We start from the raw sequence: 14817 nt of genomic DNA, 5'->3' as shown, positions 1-14817 counted from the left end.
ATTTTAGATTGGATTACTTTAGATTTCACCTAAATAAGTTGCATCGAGACAGTCGCTGAAGCTTTTGTGTGAAAGTGTTGTGATTATTAGTGTTCACATCTTAGTGAGGACTTTGTTCACTCAAATCTCAGCAATAAAAAAATTAAATGTTTTCTTAACAGTTCGAAATGTGACCAAAACGATCTAAATCTGGTGAGTGAAAACTGGATTAGTCCTTTACTTCACAAGCAAATAAACATGTCCTACTGTAGCTTCTGTTTTTTTTAACGCTAACCAGTGCCATACTCTTTCACCCACTTCTGTAACCCCTAAACCTTTCCAGGTGGCTTTTGGCTCTGAACCAGTAGTAAAATATTTTCACCATAGCAGGTTCACATGACTGGCAGTGTGCCACCTGGTCAAACTCCTGCAGTCACACATGGCGTTACCTCATCCCTGTCCTGTGGCCTATATTTGCACACAGTGAGCCACAGTATCTTTACTGACAAACAAACCGAAGATTTACACATACAAACTGCTTCTTACATCAGTTTTGGAGGGTTTTCTTCTTTTTCCTATGTTTGCAACTTATGTTAACTAAATCAATTTTCCAGCCATTTCTAGACTGTTTTATTTTAGTGTTGTTTGTTGTTTTGTAATGTGTTTTCTTCTTACTCAGAACTTAGCAAATTATCTGTTCCCCTCAACAAGTAGTTGGCCAGTGAGAGCTGTTAATTATAAAAGCTGTCTGAATTGAAGAGCTCCATTTATCCTTTTGGTTTAAATATATATATTGTTTTATGTTGCTTAGGTGACGGTCGCTACTCCCTGTTGGGTCAGCCCCTCCAGTACAGCCTGTGTCCTCCCCAACTCATGCATGGCCAGTCATCCTACAGCTCCCATCAGGTCAGCGGTGGCAGACTTTTGTCCAAAATCCCAACTTCATGGTTATGATATTGACAATAAAAGATATTCTTTTAAATTTTTAGGTTGTAGAAGCGTAATATAATGTACTCCCAGATTTATAACTTCATTGTACCTACAAACTAATAACATAGCTCTGCTTCCCCACTAGACTTAGTTTTTTTTTCTATGAAGCTAGTTTTAGTTTTTGTCTATTCTAGTACTTTGTTTATTCATCTGACATTTATAAGATGTTTTTATTGTTTTTAGTTGGCATAATCCATTCTTTAAAGCATCATTCAGTCTTGTGAAAGGGGCTTTATGAAATGACATTATATATAAAATCGCCTAATAGTTAGAAGTTGTTAGCTATTCAGTGGAAAAATATGGACTTTATAGAAAGGATCTTGTAAAACTAAAAGGCAACACTGATAAGCTGTGAGCTTAATGCTGTTTCTGGCAGGCCCCATCTCTTTCCAGTGCCCACTAATCTGCAGTGTGTGATCCTGTTTTCACTGACAAAGACTCTTGAGTTATTTTTCCCACCGATTGCTTGTACCACCACCTAGTGTCATGTAGTGTTACTGCATGACAGAGCCTAATAACGTCTGTTGCTGTGTTCAGGGTCAAGCAGTAATGAAACATGGGGCACGAGGGAAAAAACAAACACTCAAATCTGCATCTACAGATCTCGGTACCACTGATGTAGGTAAGTTGAAAATGCATCTATCATAAGGTGCAAGTGTTTACTTTAACCTTATATAGAAGTGTATAGCATCACCAGATGTGTTACACATCAGAGATGTGTAACACATCTGGAAAAACCCGAGATGTGCCGTTTTATTTATATGAGACTAATTTGTTCTTATGTGAGCGCTTCAGCAAGCTGTGTTGTTGAAGCTGAAAGAGAAGAGACTTCATGGTAGCAAATCATGTACCAAAAATACATGTTGTAAATTTGGCAGCCTCTTTCTAGGTTGTTTTATGTCCTTGATCTTGGAAAAAAAAAAAAAATAAATATGAATTTGTTGTGGGAGCCTTCAGTGAACACTGATGTGTTTACTGCTGTGCATTCTTGTGCAGCCCTAATTGTGTTTTCTTTGAGGCATCTCTCAATTATATTTCCACCACTCAGGAAATGAAGCCAGTCTAACATCTCTGTCTGCAACTCTTGTTTGTTTCTTCCTGTGCAGTGGTGAGTCGAGTCCTCGAGGTAACAGACCTGCCAGAGGGGATTTCACGTCCAGAGGCTGAAAAGCTCTTCAACCAGCTGTCGCTGTGTGGTGCCAAGATCCAGTGGCTGAAAGAGCCCCAGGGAAGCCGAGGAGGGGTAGGAGTAGGAGGCTGTGGCCCCTGTTCTGCAGCAGGGCCTTCTGGGCCTGGAGCCACTGCAGGCCCCGGGGCCAGTGTGGGAGCTGGAGGAATGAAGGGTGACGGCAACGACCCAGCACACCTCTACACAGTGGTGGCAGTGTTTCCCAGCACCATGGCTGCCCAGAGTGCTTCCTTCAAACTTAACAACAGCGGGGCCAGCCTCTTCAAACTGAGGGCCGCCAAAAAGAACTATGACCTGCGTGTGCTGGAGAGAGCCAGCTCTCAGTGAGAGGAAATGAGAGGAGGAGCAAAGACAAAGAAAGAGACTCAGTGAAATGGTGGAAAAGAAAGGAAGACTGAGGAGGACTGCTCTAAGTGTACAATTTAAAATAAAAATAAAAAAACTTGATGAGTTACATGATGTGTCAAATGTATAAAAGGGAAGAAGGTGTGAATCATGCGGTGGCTGTTTGTTTGCAAATATGATTTTTGTTGTTTTTATTCTTTTTTTTTTTTTTTTTTGTATTTATAAAGCAGAAGAGCACACAAGACACGTGAGCATGTGTTTCACTGTTGCCATGGAATGTGTGCTGCCATCATACAAAACACACACACACACACACACACACACAAACCAGAAGACACAAGCAGACACATGCGCAGGCAACAGGGTCACGTAGCACATAACAAAAACACACTGGACAGTCGACCTCAGTCAAACCTTTTCCTCCCCCCTCCTCCCATTCTACAACCTCCTTTTTCTGCCAGCGGTTGCTCTCCTCCCTCGGCTCTCCATCACCTGGTTGTCTCTAAATCTTACGTATTTATATATTTTCATACGCACAGTTGCGCACTCTTTCTGCTCTCCAGCCGCTTCTCCCCTTCCTTTCTTGCCATGTCTCATGCTGCCTCCTCTTTCTCTGCTTCTCCGTCCCTCTCACGTTCTGTCACTGCTCTCCTCTCTTGCTTTCTGTTTGCCTTACTGCTGTCGTGGGTTTCTGTATTGCGCTAATTTTTTTTTCTTTTTTCTGAAAGTTTTTTTCTTTTGAGGATTCAATATATTTATATAAGTGATGTAAGGAATAAAAGAAATCTATATATTCAGTGATTTTTTTTCTTCCCTGAGTGACAAAGTTTAGGCCTTCCTTTATCTTTCACTCCTTCCTTCTTCATCCTTGCTCCTTCCCCCCCTTCCCATCATTTGTTTCCTCCTACTTCTACGATCCTCTCCTCTGTCCCACAACTGCCCCTCATCCCCCAGACCCACCCCGACGTCACCATTGTGTTTGCGTTTTCTGTTGACAGCTGTGCAGAACGTATCAGAAGAAGTAGTTAAAGTGCACAATGATCGCATATGTCTACTGTAAATTTTATTTAATCTGTTCATTTTTGTTTGTTTTTAAAAATATAAAAGTTGAGAAAATTCTATCAAAACATGTTTTGTGTCATGTGGTTTCTTGGACTTTTTATGGTTTGAACCCAGCGTTTTAGAGTCGTAACTCATGCTGCTTCATCACATTCTTATAAAGTGGTAGGTAGAAAAAAAAGAAAGTAATTCTTTTGCTCGGTTCAAGCACATGACAAAGACTCAAATCCAGGAAAAAACTTCTAAACCAGATCTGCCTCCACATTCGTGTTGCTGGTTAATTTTCGTCTCCCTAAAAACTAGATTAAAAGCAAACATGACACAAACACAAGCAGTACTCCTTGCTGATGACATCAACTTTCTGAGCGATCAGGTTCACTCTCCCAACTTCACTACTGAAGGTGAAGAAGGTGAGCTGTTGCTATTTACAATAAAACTATTTTCAGCCACACAAACACTTAAAAATCACAGCTAAGCAATGTTCAAACGCTGTAGAGCTGCAGTAATGGTCGCAATGCAACTAAGCCACAAAGCTACTAGATTTCTTTTTGTCCTCTTCCATCACTGTGATGGATGTAACATCTGCATAAGATGTTTCAGTTCACTAACCCTTGAAACTAATTGTCAGTTTTGTTTGGTGCTTACAGTTATGTTATAAATCCTTATAGTTGCATAATATGGAGCCGCTTCTGTTCTTCAACCTCTTTGAGTTTGCCTCTGTGCATCATCTGTTTGCTCCATAAAATGATAACAGTTGTTTTAAGATTTCTGCAAACTGGAAACAACAGTAGACGTGTTGCGTAGTAGATATAGTCATGTCACCGCTGTATCAGTGGTTGCTCAGTTTTATTTAGAAACTCTTACATCTGCAGCTACGGATATTACAGACTTGTTGTCATCATCCTACTTTATACTTTTACTGGAAGGTCTTCGGCTTCTCCCATGCGATATAGTGGGTGCAGTCAATGCAGCATGAGGACACCTAGACACAAACTCGTGTATACATTGTGATGAAGAATTTTAATTCTCTTGGACCCGATCACGGTTCTGTATTTGTGGATGTGGGAAGTAGAACGTGGCACCTCTTTTTGTTTCCTGACAGACACTGATCCAATAAAGACGCTTAACATCATCTATCAAGTAGATAATTTCTGAAGAAATTTCAAAGGGTGCAAATGAAACCACTGCTCACTGAGATAATTACTTTCATAAAGGTTTTAAACAACATAAAGCTTCCCATGGTGCAGGAGTTCGTTGTGGGATAATTTATAGGCCTAAGTTATGAATTCCTGTTAAACTTATAAAATATCTTTTAGCTAATTTTGAGAATAACATTTGAAATTGTGATTAAATATCAAAATAGTTAGATTTTATACATTTTACATAGAGGTTAGAGATGTTTGCCCTTCAGATGATTTGTGACTGTCTATACTGAATGCTACAGAGCCTCTCAGGTAATGGGAGTGAATGGGAGTTGGGGTGGGCGTACTCTGCTCTGATTTGAAAGAAAACATTAAGACCTGTTGCAATGATGATCATGTTTAATGAAAAACGGCTGGTCTGATTATAAAAAGAGGAGGAACTGTGACCACAGTAGTTTAAAAAGAAAAAAATTAATATTTTAAAAGGTCAAAATTAACATGAACACCTCTTTTTAAGATCCCCACAGAGGGATTTCTTTTCTTACTGTGCAGTTCCATTTTTCCTAGTTTCCTTAGTTTTTTAAGCAGTCACATGATTTCTGCAGGCAGCTGCATGTTTTCATGTATTTGTATTGTTTTACTTGAAGCTGCTGGATGAGTTTCAAATTGACATTTCTTAGCAGAACAATGATGAAATGTGCTTCAGTCATTTTGAACTGGTACCTTTAACAACCTTCGAGCTGTTGAGTAACAGCTGGCCATTCATTGCATCACACCAACCACACAAAACTTGTACTCGACAATTTGTGAAGGGAAATAATCCTGTTCTAAAATAACAAAGAAACAAAATGAATAAACAAAAAGAACATTTCCTTTTTGAGAATCTTTCACTAAATAACTCCTTTAATTGAGGAGTTGGAAATACAAAATATCTGTTTTTATTTCATCTCAGTGTGTTTGTTGTGCCGTTTCATGTCCAAGTAAAGCTATTAGTGTGTGTTAAAATATTATATGGCTTCCAAGGGATGCGAGAATTACTTCTCAATCTGTTAATAGTCCTACAGTAGGCTACACAGATATGACTGTCAAACAAATTCATATTTATTTAGAATCTGTCAAACATGATTATCCATTGCACCTGAAATATTAGCATATAAATGTGTGTGGTGGTGCTCATATTTACATGGAAACCCACTACTGTGCTTTCTTTTTCCTTCACAAATCTTTACTGCTATAGATGGATGTCGACTAATGATATTCTAAGTAATAAAAGAAAACAACCTAAGTCTAATAGTGTTATCCGAGAGTACTTATCTGATGTTTTTTACGTTATACATAGACTTCTAGTACTCTATATTTTGTTTTATATGTTCATTGTGGACTTAAATAGATTTTGAAGTTGACACTCACAAAAGGGGATGACATGAAGCATTTGACCGCAGGTCGAGACTCAAGTCTGGACTGGATGTGTTGAGTAACGTCAGCCTCTGAATATGGAGCACTCGTTCAACCAGCCGAGGAACCCACCATCCTGAATCCAGAATGAATTTAAATTAAAATCAGCCCTGATGATGAGTCCCATCCCAAGCAGGATGAAGAGGGAGCACAGACAATAAAGGGGCGTCATGTTTGAGGTTGAGCAAGAAGATTTCTGTCACCTGTCTCTCTATTCTCTCTCCATTAAATAATTCAGTTTAACATTCAGTAACAACACAGAGATGGTTTTATGTTAAATAAACAACCATCTCTACCTTATTGTCCAAATTTTCTCTGTGCAATAAATCAACAAACACAGATGGAAGGACAAAAAGAGATGATGCTTCAGCTGATGATGCAGTCTGACAGTACAGAGCTGAAGGTGGCAGGATGGTGTCAATAAAATGTGGAATGATGCAGACATTGATAACAGTGCTAAGAGTTGTGATAATTGGAAACAGCTGTTATGAAACACAAGAAGTTTCAGCCAGTCAGTCTCTCTTTTGGACTTTGTCGCCTCAAGGCTGTGGAAATCGATTATCTGTAGCCTCCACATAACTTTTCTTCCTTCCCTCTGTGTTTATTATCATCACTATCTTTCATGTTTTCTCTCTTTCAGGCTGATACAACACTGGGTTTTGTTTCATTTGATGCATTATTCCAATGAATAACAAATATAGATTTCAGTGTTTCAGGATGGTCTCCAACCCAGAGACAGCTGGATGGCTGGAAGATCAATTAATTAGATTTAGGTAATTGTGTATCGTCTGGGATTTTTGCCATTATGTGATGATCTTCTTTGGGCCAGAACAGTAATGTCAGTTTTATGTGCTGAAAGGGAAGAAGTCCAACTATTGTGAGTTCCAAGTTGGCTGCTTAAGACCATTTTTCATGCCACTGATGAAAAAATATACACCACAAGATGAAGTTAAAGGTTTGAAAAGGTGCATGATTTATTGTTTCCACGTCTGTTATTATCAGTCAGAACGCATTTACTTCCTTATGTTGAGGAATAAATAAGAGATCCATATTGGACCAATGAGAGGCATTTAACTTGAAAAAGATTCAGCAGAGCTATTTTCTCTAGATACTCAATGCGGAGAAATTAGCCAGAAATAATCTGCTGGGATGCTTTGCTTTGTAAAATGATGGTTCAGGGAGCAGGAATGCAAGGAATGGCATTCATGTGTATGGAGAGACATTACATATGAGACTACTTGTCTATGCAAACAAGCATAGGTGTGTTTGGACTTTTTGAAACCACACACCTTGACCTAGTGACTTATCATCTGATCATCATCATTGGAGAATCACTCCTTTACTTACTTGACTTACACTTTCACAGTGTGTTTATCTGGATTTGTTACTCTTCTGTTGTTTTATTTCCTCTTCTTACACTCAGCAGCCACGTTCAGATGCAGAAGATAAGTTGCCCGGTCACATCTCCTCTCTCCCTTGTTGTCTGTCAGAGGATAGGAACAATGTGGCCTGTTCAGGTATCGCCAGGCTTCAGCAGTCTGCTGTTTGGACAAGAAAGTACCCCTTCAGACACGGGTCACTTCCTCCTGGGAAAGGGTCTCCACTTCATGCCACTGGACTGAGTCAGTGTGTGGAAGATAACATGGCTGCTGTGTTGTCGTCTCCAACCTGCCAACCCTGTCACTCCAATGTTTGTGGAATTGTGTGGGTGGATGGTTTAACATTTTTCTGTCTGTCTGTCTATCTATCTATCTATCTATCTATCTATCTATCTATCTATCTATCTATCTATCTATCTATCTATCTATCTATCTATCTATCTATATTATGACACATTATGTTACAGTTGCCATATAATGATAATTTTAACCCACAGAGGTCGCTGTTGTACTGTTCAGAGAGCAAATCATGGTGAAGTTCTCACTACAAACTTAAACACACACCACAAGGAGCCAGTGTGTGTTCATTGTTAATTAAAATGTTATTAAGCTGCTGTGTGTGATACATTTCTGTACAAGCAACAATTATATTGATATATCAGCTTTCTTTGTTGGTAAGAATGTGCGGTTTGAAGTATGATTGGAAAGCTGGTAGAAGAAGATTGGTCACTAAAAACTCCTAAATAGTTCTTAAATAAAAATCTTTTATATATCTGCAATCAAATTTAAACATTTAATTTATTTATGCCACTCTTTATTCAAATTTAGTGATAAGTTTAATAAACCTCCCTACTTCCTTTGTGATTATGAGACATTAAGTGTCACACTGGTTAGACCATGTTTAGGCTACACTGAGGCTTCCACTCATAGGGAAAACCTCCAAAAGTATGATGTGTTGTTTGGAGTGCATGCCAGAAAAACATTTACAGTGTTAGAAGGCATCAGGCTGCACCTATGGATGTACAGAAAGTGAACCATCACTTTTTAAGAGTGCAGGCTCTGGATCATCTCATTGAACCACAGCATTCAGAATCACATTTTGCATCCAGTCGAAGAGAAAATCCATCTTCCCTCGGCCAGCCTCTGAGAAATGTAGCAATGTGTGAGGAAAAATAATAACACAAAACTATATTAGAGATCCTCTTTGCCTACCATAGCAGAGAAGTTATTGATTTCTAGAGAAATATTTCACAAAGTGTCTTCAACAAGCCAATGCTAATGCTTCAGACTTCAAAGTGACGTTTTAGGACCTTTGCCAGATTAGGGCCAGACTTATTTTTAGAAAGTTTTTGTTTGTTCTCATTATGTCTGTCTCTGTTTCTGTGACATACAGATGTGTGTAAGTGCGTGTGCAAGAACATGAATGTGTATCAGATTTTATCATTCCTGACAGAACCCTGAAGAATTAGATTTAAACCCTGATATGTTTCTTTTAATAAATGTTGGGGAATAATACACATTTTACTTCCTTCCATTTTTTACTGAGGTGGCAAAATTCAATTATCTAATCTGATTTGTATGATTATCAATCTCAGTTTCTCATACATTTAAAATGACTGAGACACAAAATAATGTTTTTTGTTTTTTTTTTTTAAGTGGGAAATGTAATCAGGTAGATAATGCTTGGAGATAGGCTTAAAGCCACGTAGGGGTCACAGTTATGAAGCAGACAGACATTTGTAGAGATAGAAACACTTTCCTGTCTGGCACCATGAATCAATTCAAGGTGTTTGTATGAAACTAATTGGCAAGCAGACACCACAGGGGGAGACAGTGGCAAGATACTGGCAGTCTGTTACCATGGATTAAATTGTGTACTTGTACTCTCTCTCTTCTGTCCATCCATCTTTGTGAGGACATGCAGTTAGGGACAGAAATACATAAGTTCTGGTTTACACGTGTGATTTCATGCTTGTGCAATAATAAATTAAACATGGTCACAACACCCACACACATAAAGTGAAAGACAAGTTTACAGATTGAGTCCTAAGGCCCACAGAGAGAGAGAGAGGTGTTGAGGGAGAAGAGGCTGGAGAGAAGGCTGCAGGGTTGGAACCAATTAGGCCAGGAGAGGTTCCCTCCACCTGCACTGCAAGGCCCCTGGGGAGAGCCCCGGTGACAAGATGAGGGATCATCATCATTACCATTATTTATTTGCTAAGAAGAGGCCGACTCTGGGGCCAATCCTAATAGGATTCAAGAATTGCAATGAGCGTCTTGCTTTTGGGGGCAGGTATGTTGCTTGAGAGAAGTGTATGTGTGTGTGGATGTGGGATGCTAATGCATGGATAAGACAGAGCGTACATTTGGAGACTATTGCAAACAGCTATGACCGAGTTGTGCTGAAACAAATACCATTTAATCAATTATGCAGACCTGTTGTGGGGTCCCAAACTACCATCAATAATAAATGGGGTGTCCCTGGAAGTTTGGTGCATTATGTGGAAAAGTCAAGTCAACCTGACCCGTGAAATCAATCTTGCTATTTCAGGTGAAAGCTATTGAATTCACAGGAGCAAGAGTGGGTTGTTCATATCTTTGCAAACATCTAGTGTTTTAGAAAAAAACTTGTTTAAACTGTTGGTTTTGATCTATACACCCACATCTATACACCCCCCTACCAAAAGTAAATGTTGATATCTTGATTTTTCATGATTTAAGTATCTGTTTTACATAATAACATTTTTACAGATGTTTTTTTTTTTCTTTTGCTTTGGGATATTTTCCTGTTCTTGTTGTTCTTGTTGTTCCTTTGTTGCAGTGGGAGATTGGGAAAATCTTCTCCAAAATTGTTCTGTTGGTTCTGTGGGAGCATCCGCCTGTGCTTTATGGAGCTTATCATGCACCAACTGAATCCTGTCAAAACCACCGAAGAGTGAAAGAAAGAAATCAAAGAACACGATCCTCACAGTGCTGCTCGATTTTGTCCAGATGGGAGTGCGCTCAGTGGCAAGTGAAGCAGGTAGGTGATGGCATCTTTACCTTCAACTTGAAGATGATAAGCAAACTGCTGTGGGTCCTGGATAGTGCTTACTTGCTATCTTAAAACCACAACCAAAACCAAAGAGTTGACTTTTTTCTTTTTTCTATTGCTGGTTGAGTGAGGTAAGGACATTACACTGGGGGGGGGGGACTGAAACCAGTAACGTGGACCATTTTTGTGTATAAAGCTGCACGAGCAATCTAACTGCAAAAAACTTGCAAATGATGAATGGCTTAATCATTTGAGCTTGAGAAAATGTGTTTAAAGTATGAAAAATATTGATGACCCACCCTTTCTGAAAACTATTATGGCATTTAATCAATATTTTTCTTCCACTGTAGACTTATTTGTAACGTTAATGGTTTATCTGATACTGCTGTGAAATATCTAACAGAGTTGAGCAGACTGAGCTTTAACAAAGATTACTGCTTGATGAAAAGCAAGGTCTGGACTATTTTTATGTGAATGGTTAGGACTAAACTAACTTTTTTTGTGAGCTGAAACCTACAGTATTTCTATTTGTGGCACATAGCATAAAATAGATAACAGTCCCTTATGTTTATACTGTAGCACAGTTCTAGAGTAAATGTGAGTTTAATATATTCACTATTATTTTCCAGAGCTCTTTTTCTGTAAACTAGTCGGTGCCTTAAACATGAAATATCTGTAGCCATTAGGAGTAATTCAAGGGCACACTGATGACTAAGAGCATATTATAGTTAGATAGTTCAGCAGTGACACATTTTTCACTTGTTGAATCCTGAAATGAGCAGATTTGATAATGCAGGAGTTTGTAAAAACAATGCTTAAGTTAACATTTTTGTTCAAATGAAGCTATACACAATGTGGATGAGCTGATCTGTGTCACTGACTGCTTTATGATCGATGTGTTTGTCCTTGTTTTTGTACACAGGAGCTGATTTGCGTTGGAGACAGCAGTTTCTGTCCCAGTGTGTGTGCGTGTGTGTGTGTGTGTGTGTCTGTGTGTGTGTGTGTGGATGATGCAGCTTCTGCCTGCGATTCAGGTGTTGTGGAAGACTGACTATAGTTAGTCCATAACTCATGAAGCTCTCCATTCAGAAGACACCTTAGGGCCCACATTACACCCAGTGAGGCTCAATCACAGCCTACGCTAGATCGATAATCCTGGAGATAGTTGGTGGGAGGGAGGGAGAAAAAGATGGAGAGAAAGTTGCTGGAGGAGAGAGAGAGAGAGAGAGTGAGAGAGAGGGATGAAGAGAAAAGGAGGCAAAGGATGAGGGGATGAGAGAATGGAGAGAGGGAGAACATGGCTGGAATGGAAGAGATGAAAGATGAGGGCTGGTTTTCCCACAAACTCTCAGAGGTTCCTGTGCTGACTGTGTTTTTATCTGATGATGTGAGGGCATTGTTGAGGTGAAAGGTGAGAGGAAAGAGAGAGGAAAGAAGGACAGGCACAGCTGGAAAAAACACAGAGGGAATGAAAACACAGAGAGCAAGCTGAGTTGGGGTAAATTAAGACACCCTTCCTTACAAATATCCAGACATCTTTAGAAGTCTTAAGACATACAGAAATGCTGATGGTCTTTTTTGGTCTGGTTGTATGTTTTCTTCCTATCATTTTTAATTCAGAGAAGATTATTGCCCATTACAGCAAACACTTTTTGATTGAAAGAACCTTTAAATTAAAATGAACTGTTCAAATTCACTTTAAGTCCTTCACAATTCCACTACATGGGTCTGTTTCCTTCATTCTGGTCCCTCTGGGTTTCTGGCATTAACTCCCAGACGTCCCGACTATTCACACAGTCGCTTCATTGATTTTGTGCCATCCTTTGTGGCCTTCTTCCATGTTAAGCAAGTTTGCAAAGGAAAAAATAGTCCAGATTTGAAACTCAGACTTTGCTTTTGTATAGCAAATCTGTTTGAGTTTTAATCTCAACTTTATTTGTTGACTCAATCTGATTAAAGCCAACAAAGCACAAATGCTACCACAGAAGAGAGAGTAAGATTAGAATACAGATATGCAGCCCATCTGTATTGTTGGAGCCACAACATAAAATTCTGAATTGAACCTCAATCACACATCAGGTAGTTCAACTGAACGGCACCACAGGGAAAAACATAGAAATTACATTATCGGAAGAAGACATTATGAATGTACAGCATTATTTTTGTGTGGATGTTGAACAAAACAACTGTAATGAAACAGTGATATGATGATAAAATGCCAGCAAGAACAGTTAAATAAGTAATTATTTAAACATGGCATTGGTAAAAAGAAATAGTTATCCTTTACATTCAGTACATCACATTCTCACTCCCATTTCTCATTAACCTAGACTGTAAAGATGGATGTAAGAATTGTGAATAACCAACTGGCTCGCTGTCTTGACTTTTGCAGACAGAAGTGATTCACAAGGGATCAATCTGAACAAATACCTGAAAACAGAATTTTCATCCAACAGGGAGCACACCTGCCAGTCAAAATTAAAAACACAGGAGTTAAATAAACTCTTCTAAAATAATAAATGCATTAAACGGGAACACTTCTCTAATCTGCAGTAAGCTCCTCCATTTTCTGACCACAACAAGTCTCTGAAACTCCACTTGCAGACAACATTTCTACTGGCATATATAGTTGACACAGTGATGACATTCTATTCATTTATGTTAATTACTGAAAAGCCATGTCTGGTGTCATGAACCAGTATGAGAAGGGGAGAGCAAAGGAGAATAACTTGAGGAAATGGTGCTCTGGTGAGATGCAGTCATTTGCTCTTGACCGTCCATCAGGGATCTGTGGGGATATCATGCAGGGCAGCATCAACAGGTTGGCTCAGAGATGATCAGCTAAAGGAGAAAAAAGAAAAACTCTGCAGAAAATAACAATCCGTCTCCCAGTTTTCCATCACCAAGGTGCTTTGTCTTTACACCCTCTTCCCCAAATTTACTTTGTCTCACTCAAACTCCTAGCCTTGAACCTCTGGGTCTATCCAGCTCCTTCACTCTCACGCTGAGGCATCATGGCATATGCCCCCCCACCCGTGCATACAAACACACACACACACACACACACACACACACACACACACACACACACACACACACACACACACACACACACACACACACACACACACACACACACACACAGCCTCCTCCTCTATGACTTGCTGTTGTTTTTGAGTGATGTGCGGCTGATGGCGAACACTGGGTGATGACAGATGGATGTGACAAGCAGATGGTTTTGCTTGTCATCTCTTTAATCACACAAATTCAGTCGGCCATGAAGTCAGAGCTCTGTCTTGTCAAAGCAACACAAAGTGGAGACAAATTTATCTTGCACACCACAGATTTTGATAGAGAAAAAGTGGAGGCATTTATAAAGAAACTGGTCCATATGAAAATGGGGGTGTTTGCGTTGAGGTCAGCTCTGGTATTGCTTTGATGAGTGTTGACTGCTGTTGGGTTGCATGGCAATAAGCTGGACTTTGATACAACAGCTTTGATAATAAAAAAGTGGGATGAGGCCGAATAAACAATTTCTCTTACCCCTATTGTTGTTGAATTGAATGCAGTATTATACTACAATGCACATTACAGATAAACACAAGATGGTGCAGCTGCATGTAACTTTATCTGATACAATATTTTACATTTTTGCTTTTTTGAAATTTCTGTAATATTAAAGTAATATTTTATAGTCCATGTCCTGTATCTCATTCTCTAGTCTTTAAAGTCAAATATTATCTTCAGATAGCGCAGTCTAGTACTTTGCAGCACAGTATATAATGGCATTTTTTTTATCTGCACAATAGTTTAAAGTAGATAAAGTTCCTCATGATATTTGTTAATCTACCAAATCTAATATTGTTAAAATTCTGGTTTGAATCGGGAAGCTTCTGACAAAAGCATGCAAGCAAAGACACACAAAAGGACATATTTAAGACTGTACCAAAAGTGGTTAAAATTTTTGTGTAAACCTCACTTTTAATATTGTGTGTTCTCTATAATCTTATACCTGCATGCTGGCAATGAAAAATGTTTCTAGCACTGCATGTAGGCTTTATTTACCTGCATGTAAACACTCTATGGGAACAGAAAAGGAAGATGATCAAATGCACATAAAAAGTAAGATTCGGCCCTTTTATCTAAGAAAGAAGCTGGCAAGACAGAAAACCCTTAACTATTTGCTGTTGCCCCTAGAGGCAAAGTCAGTGGACCACAGCTGAGCTGTTTGTAGACGTACTAGTT

General features: G+C 39.1%; 1 protein-coding gene across 12 annotated transcripts in view; it reads left to right on the top strand.

The window, feature by feature from the left end:
* Nucleotides 1-2730, top strand: part of LOC121636589 (R3H domain-containing protein 2) — a 62617-nt gene extending 59887 nt beyond the window's left edge. For 11 of the 12 annotated variants that reach the window (XM_041980195.1, XM_041980204.1, XM_041980200.1 and 8 more), the window contains 3 exons: nucleotides 791-885; nucleotides 1507-1591; nucleotides 2076-2730. In XM_041980195.1, coding sequence (XP_041836129.1) covers nucleotides 791-885; nucleotides 1507-1591; nucleotides 2076-2485 — 590 coding nt within the window. In that variant the 3' untranslated portion in view covers nucleotides 2486-2730. The remainder of the gene's footprint in view (nucleotides 1-790; nucleotides 886-1506; nucleotides 1592-2075) is intronic. The other variant, XM_041980205.1, reaches the window with a different exon arrangement.
* The last annotated feature ends 12087 nt before the right edge of the window (nucleotides 2731-14817 follow it).

Source organism: Melanotaenia boesemani, chromosome 3 (genome assembly GCF_017639745.1).
Source record: "Melanotaenia boesemani isolate fMelBoe1 chromosome 3, fMelBoe1.pri, whole genome shotgun sequence".
Lineage (NCBI taxonomy): Eukaryota > Metazoa > Chordata > Actinopteri > Atheriniformes > Melanotaeniidae > Melanotaenia > Melanotaenia boesemani.
The sequence above is the reverse complement of the archived record's forward strand: the minus strand, read 5'-3'. Positions and strand labels throughout refer to the sequence as shown.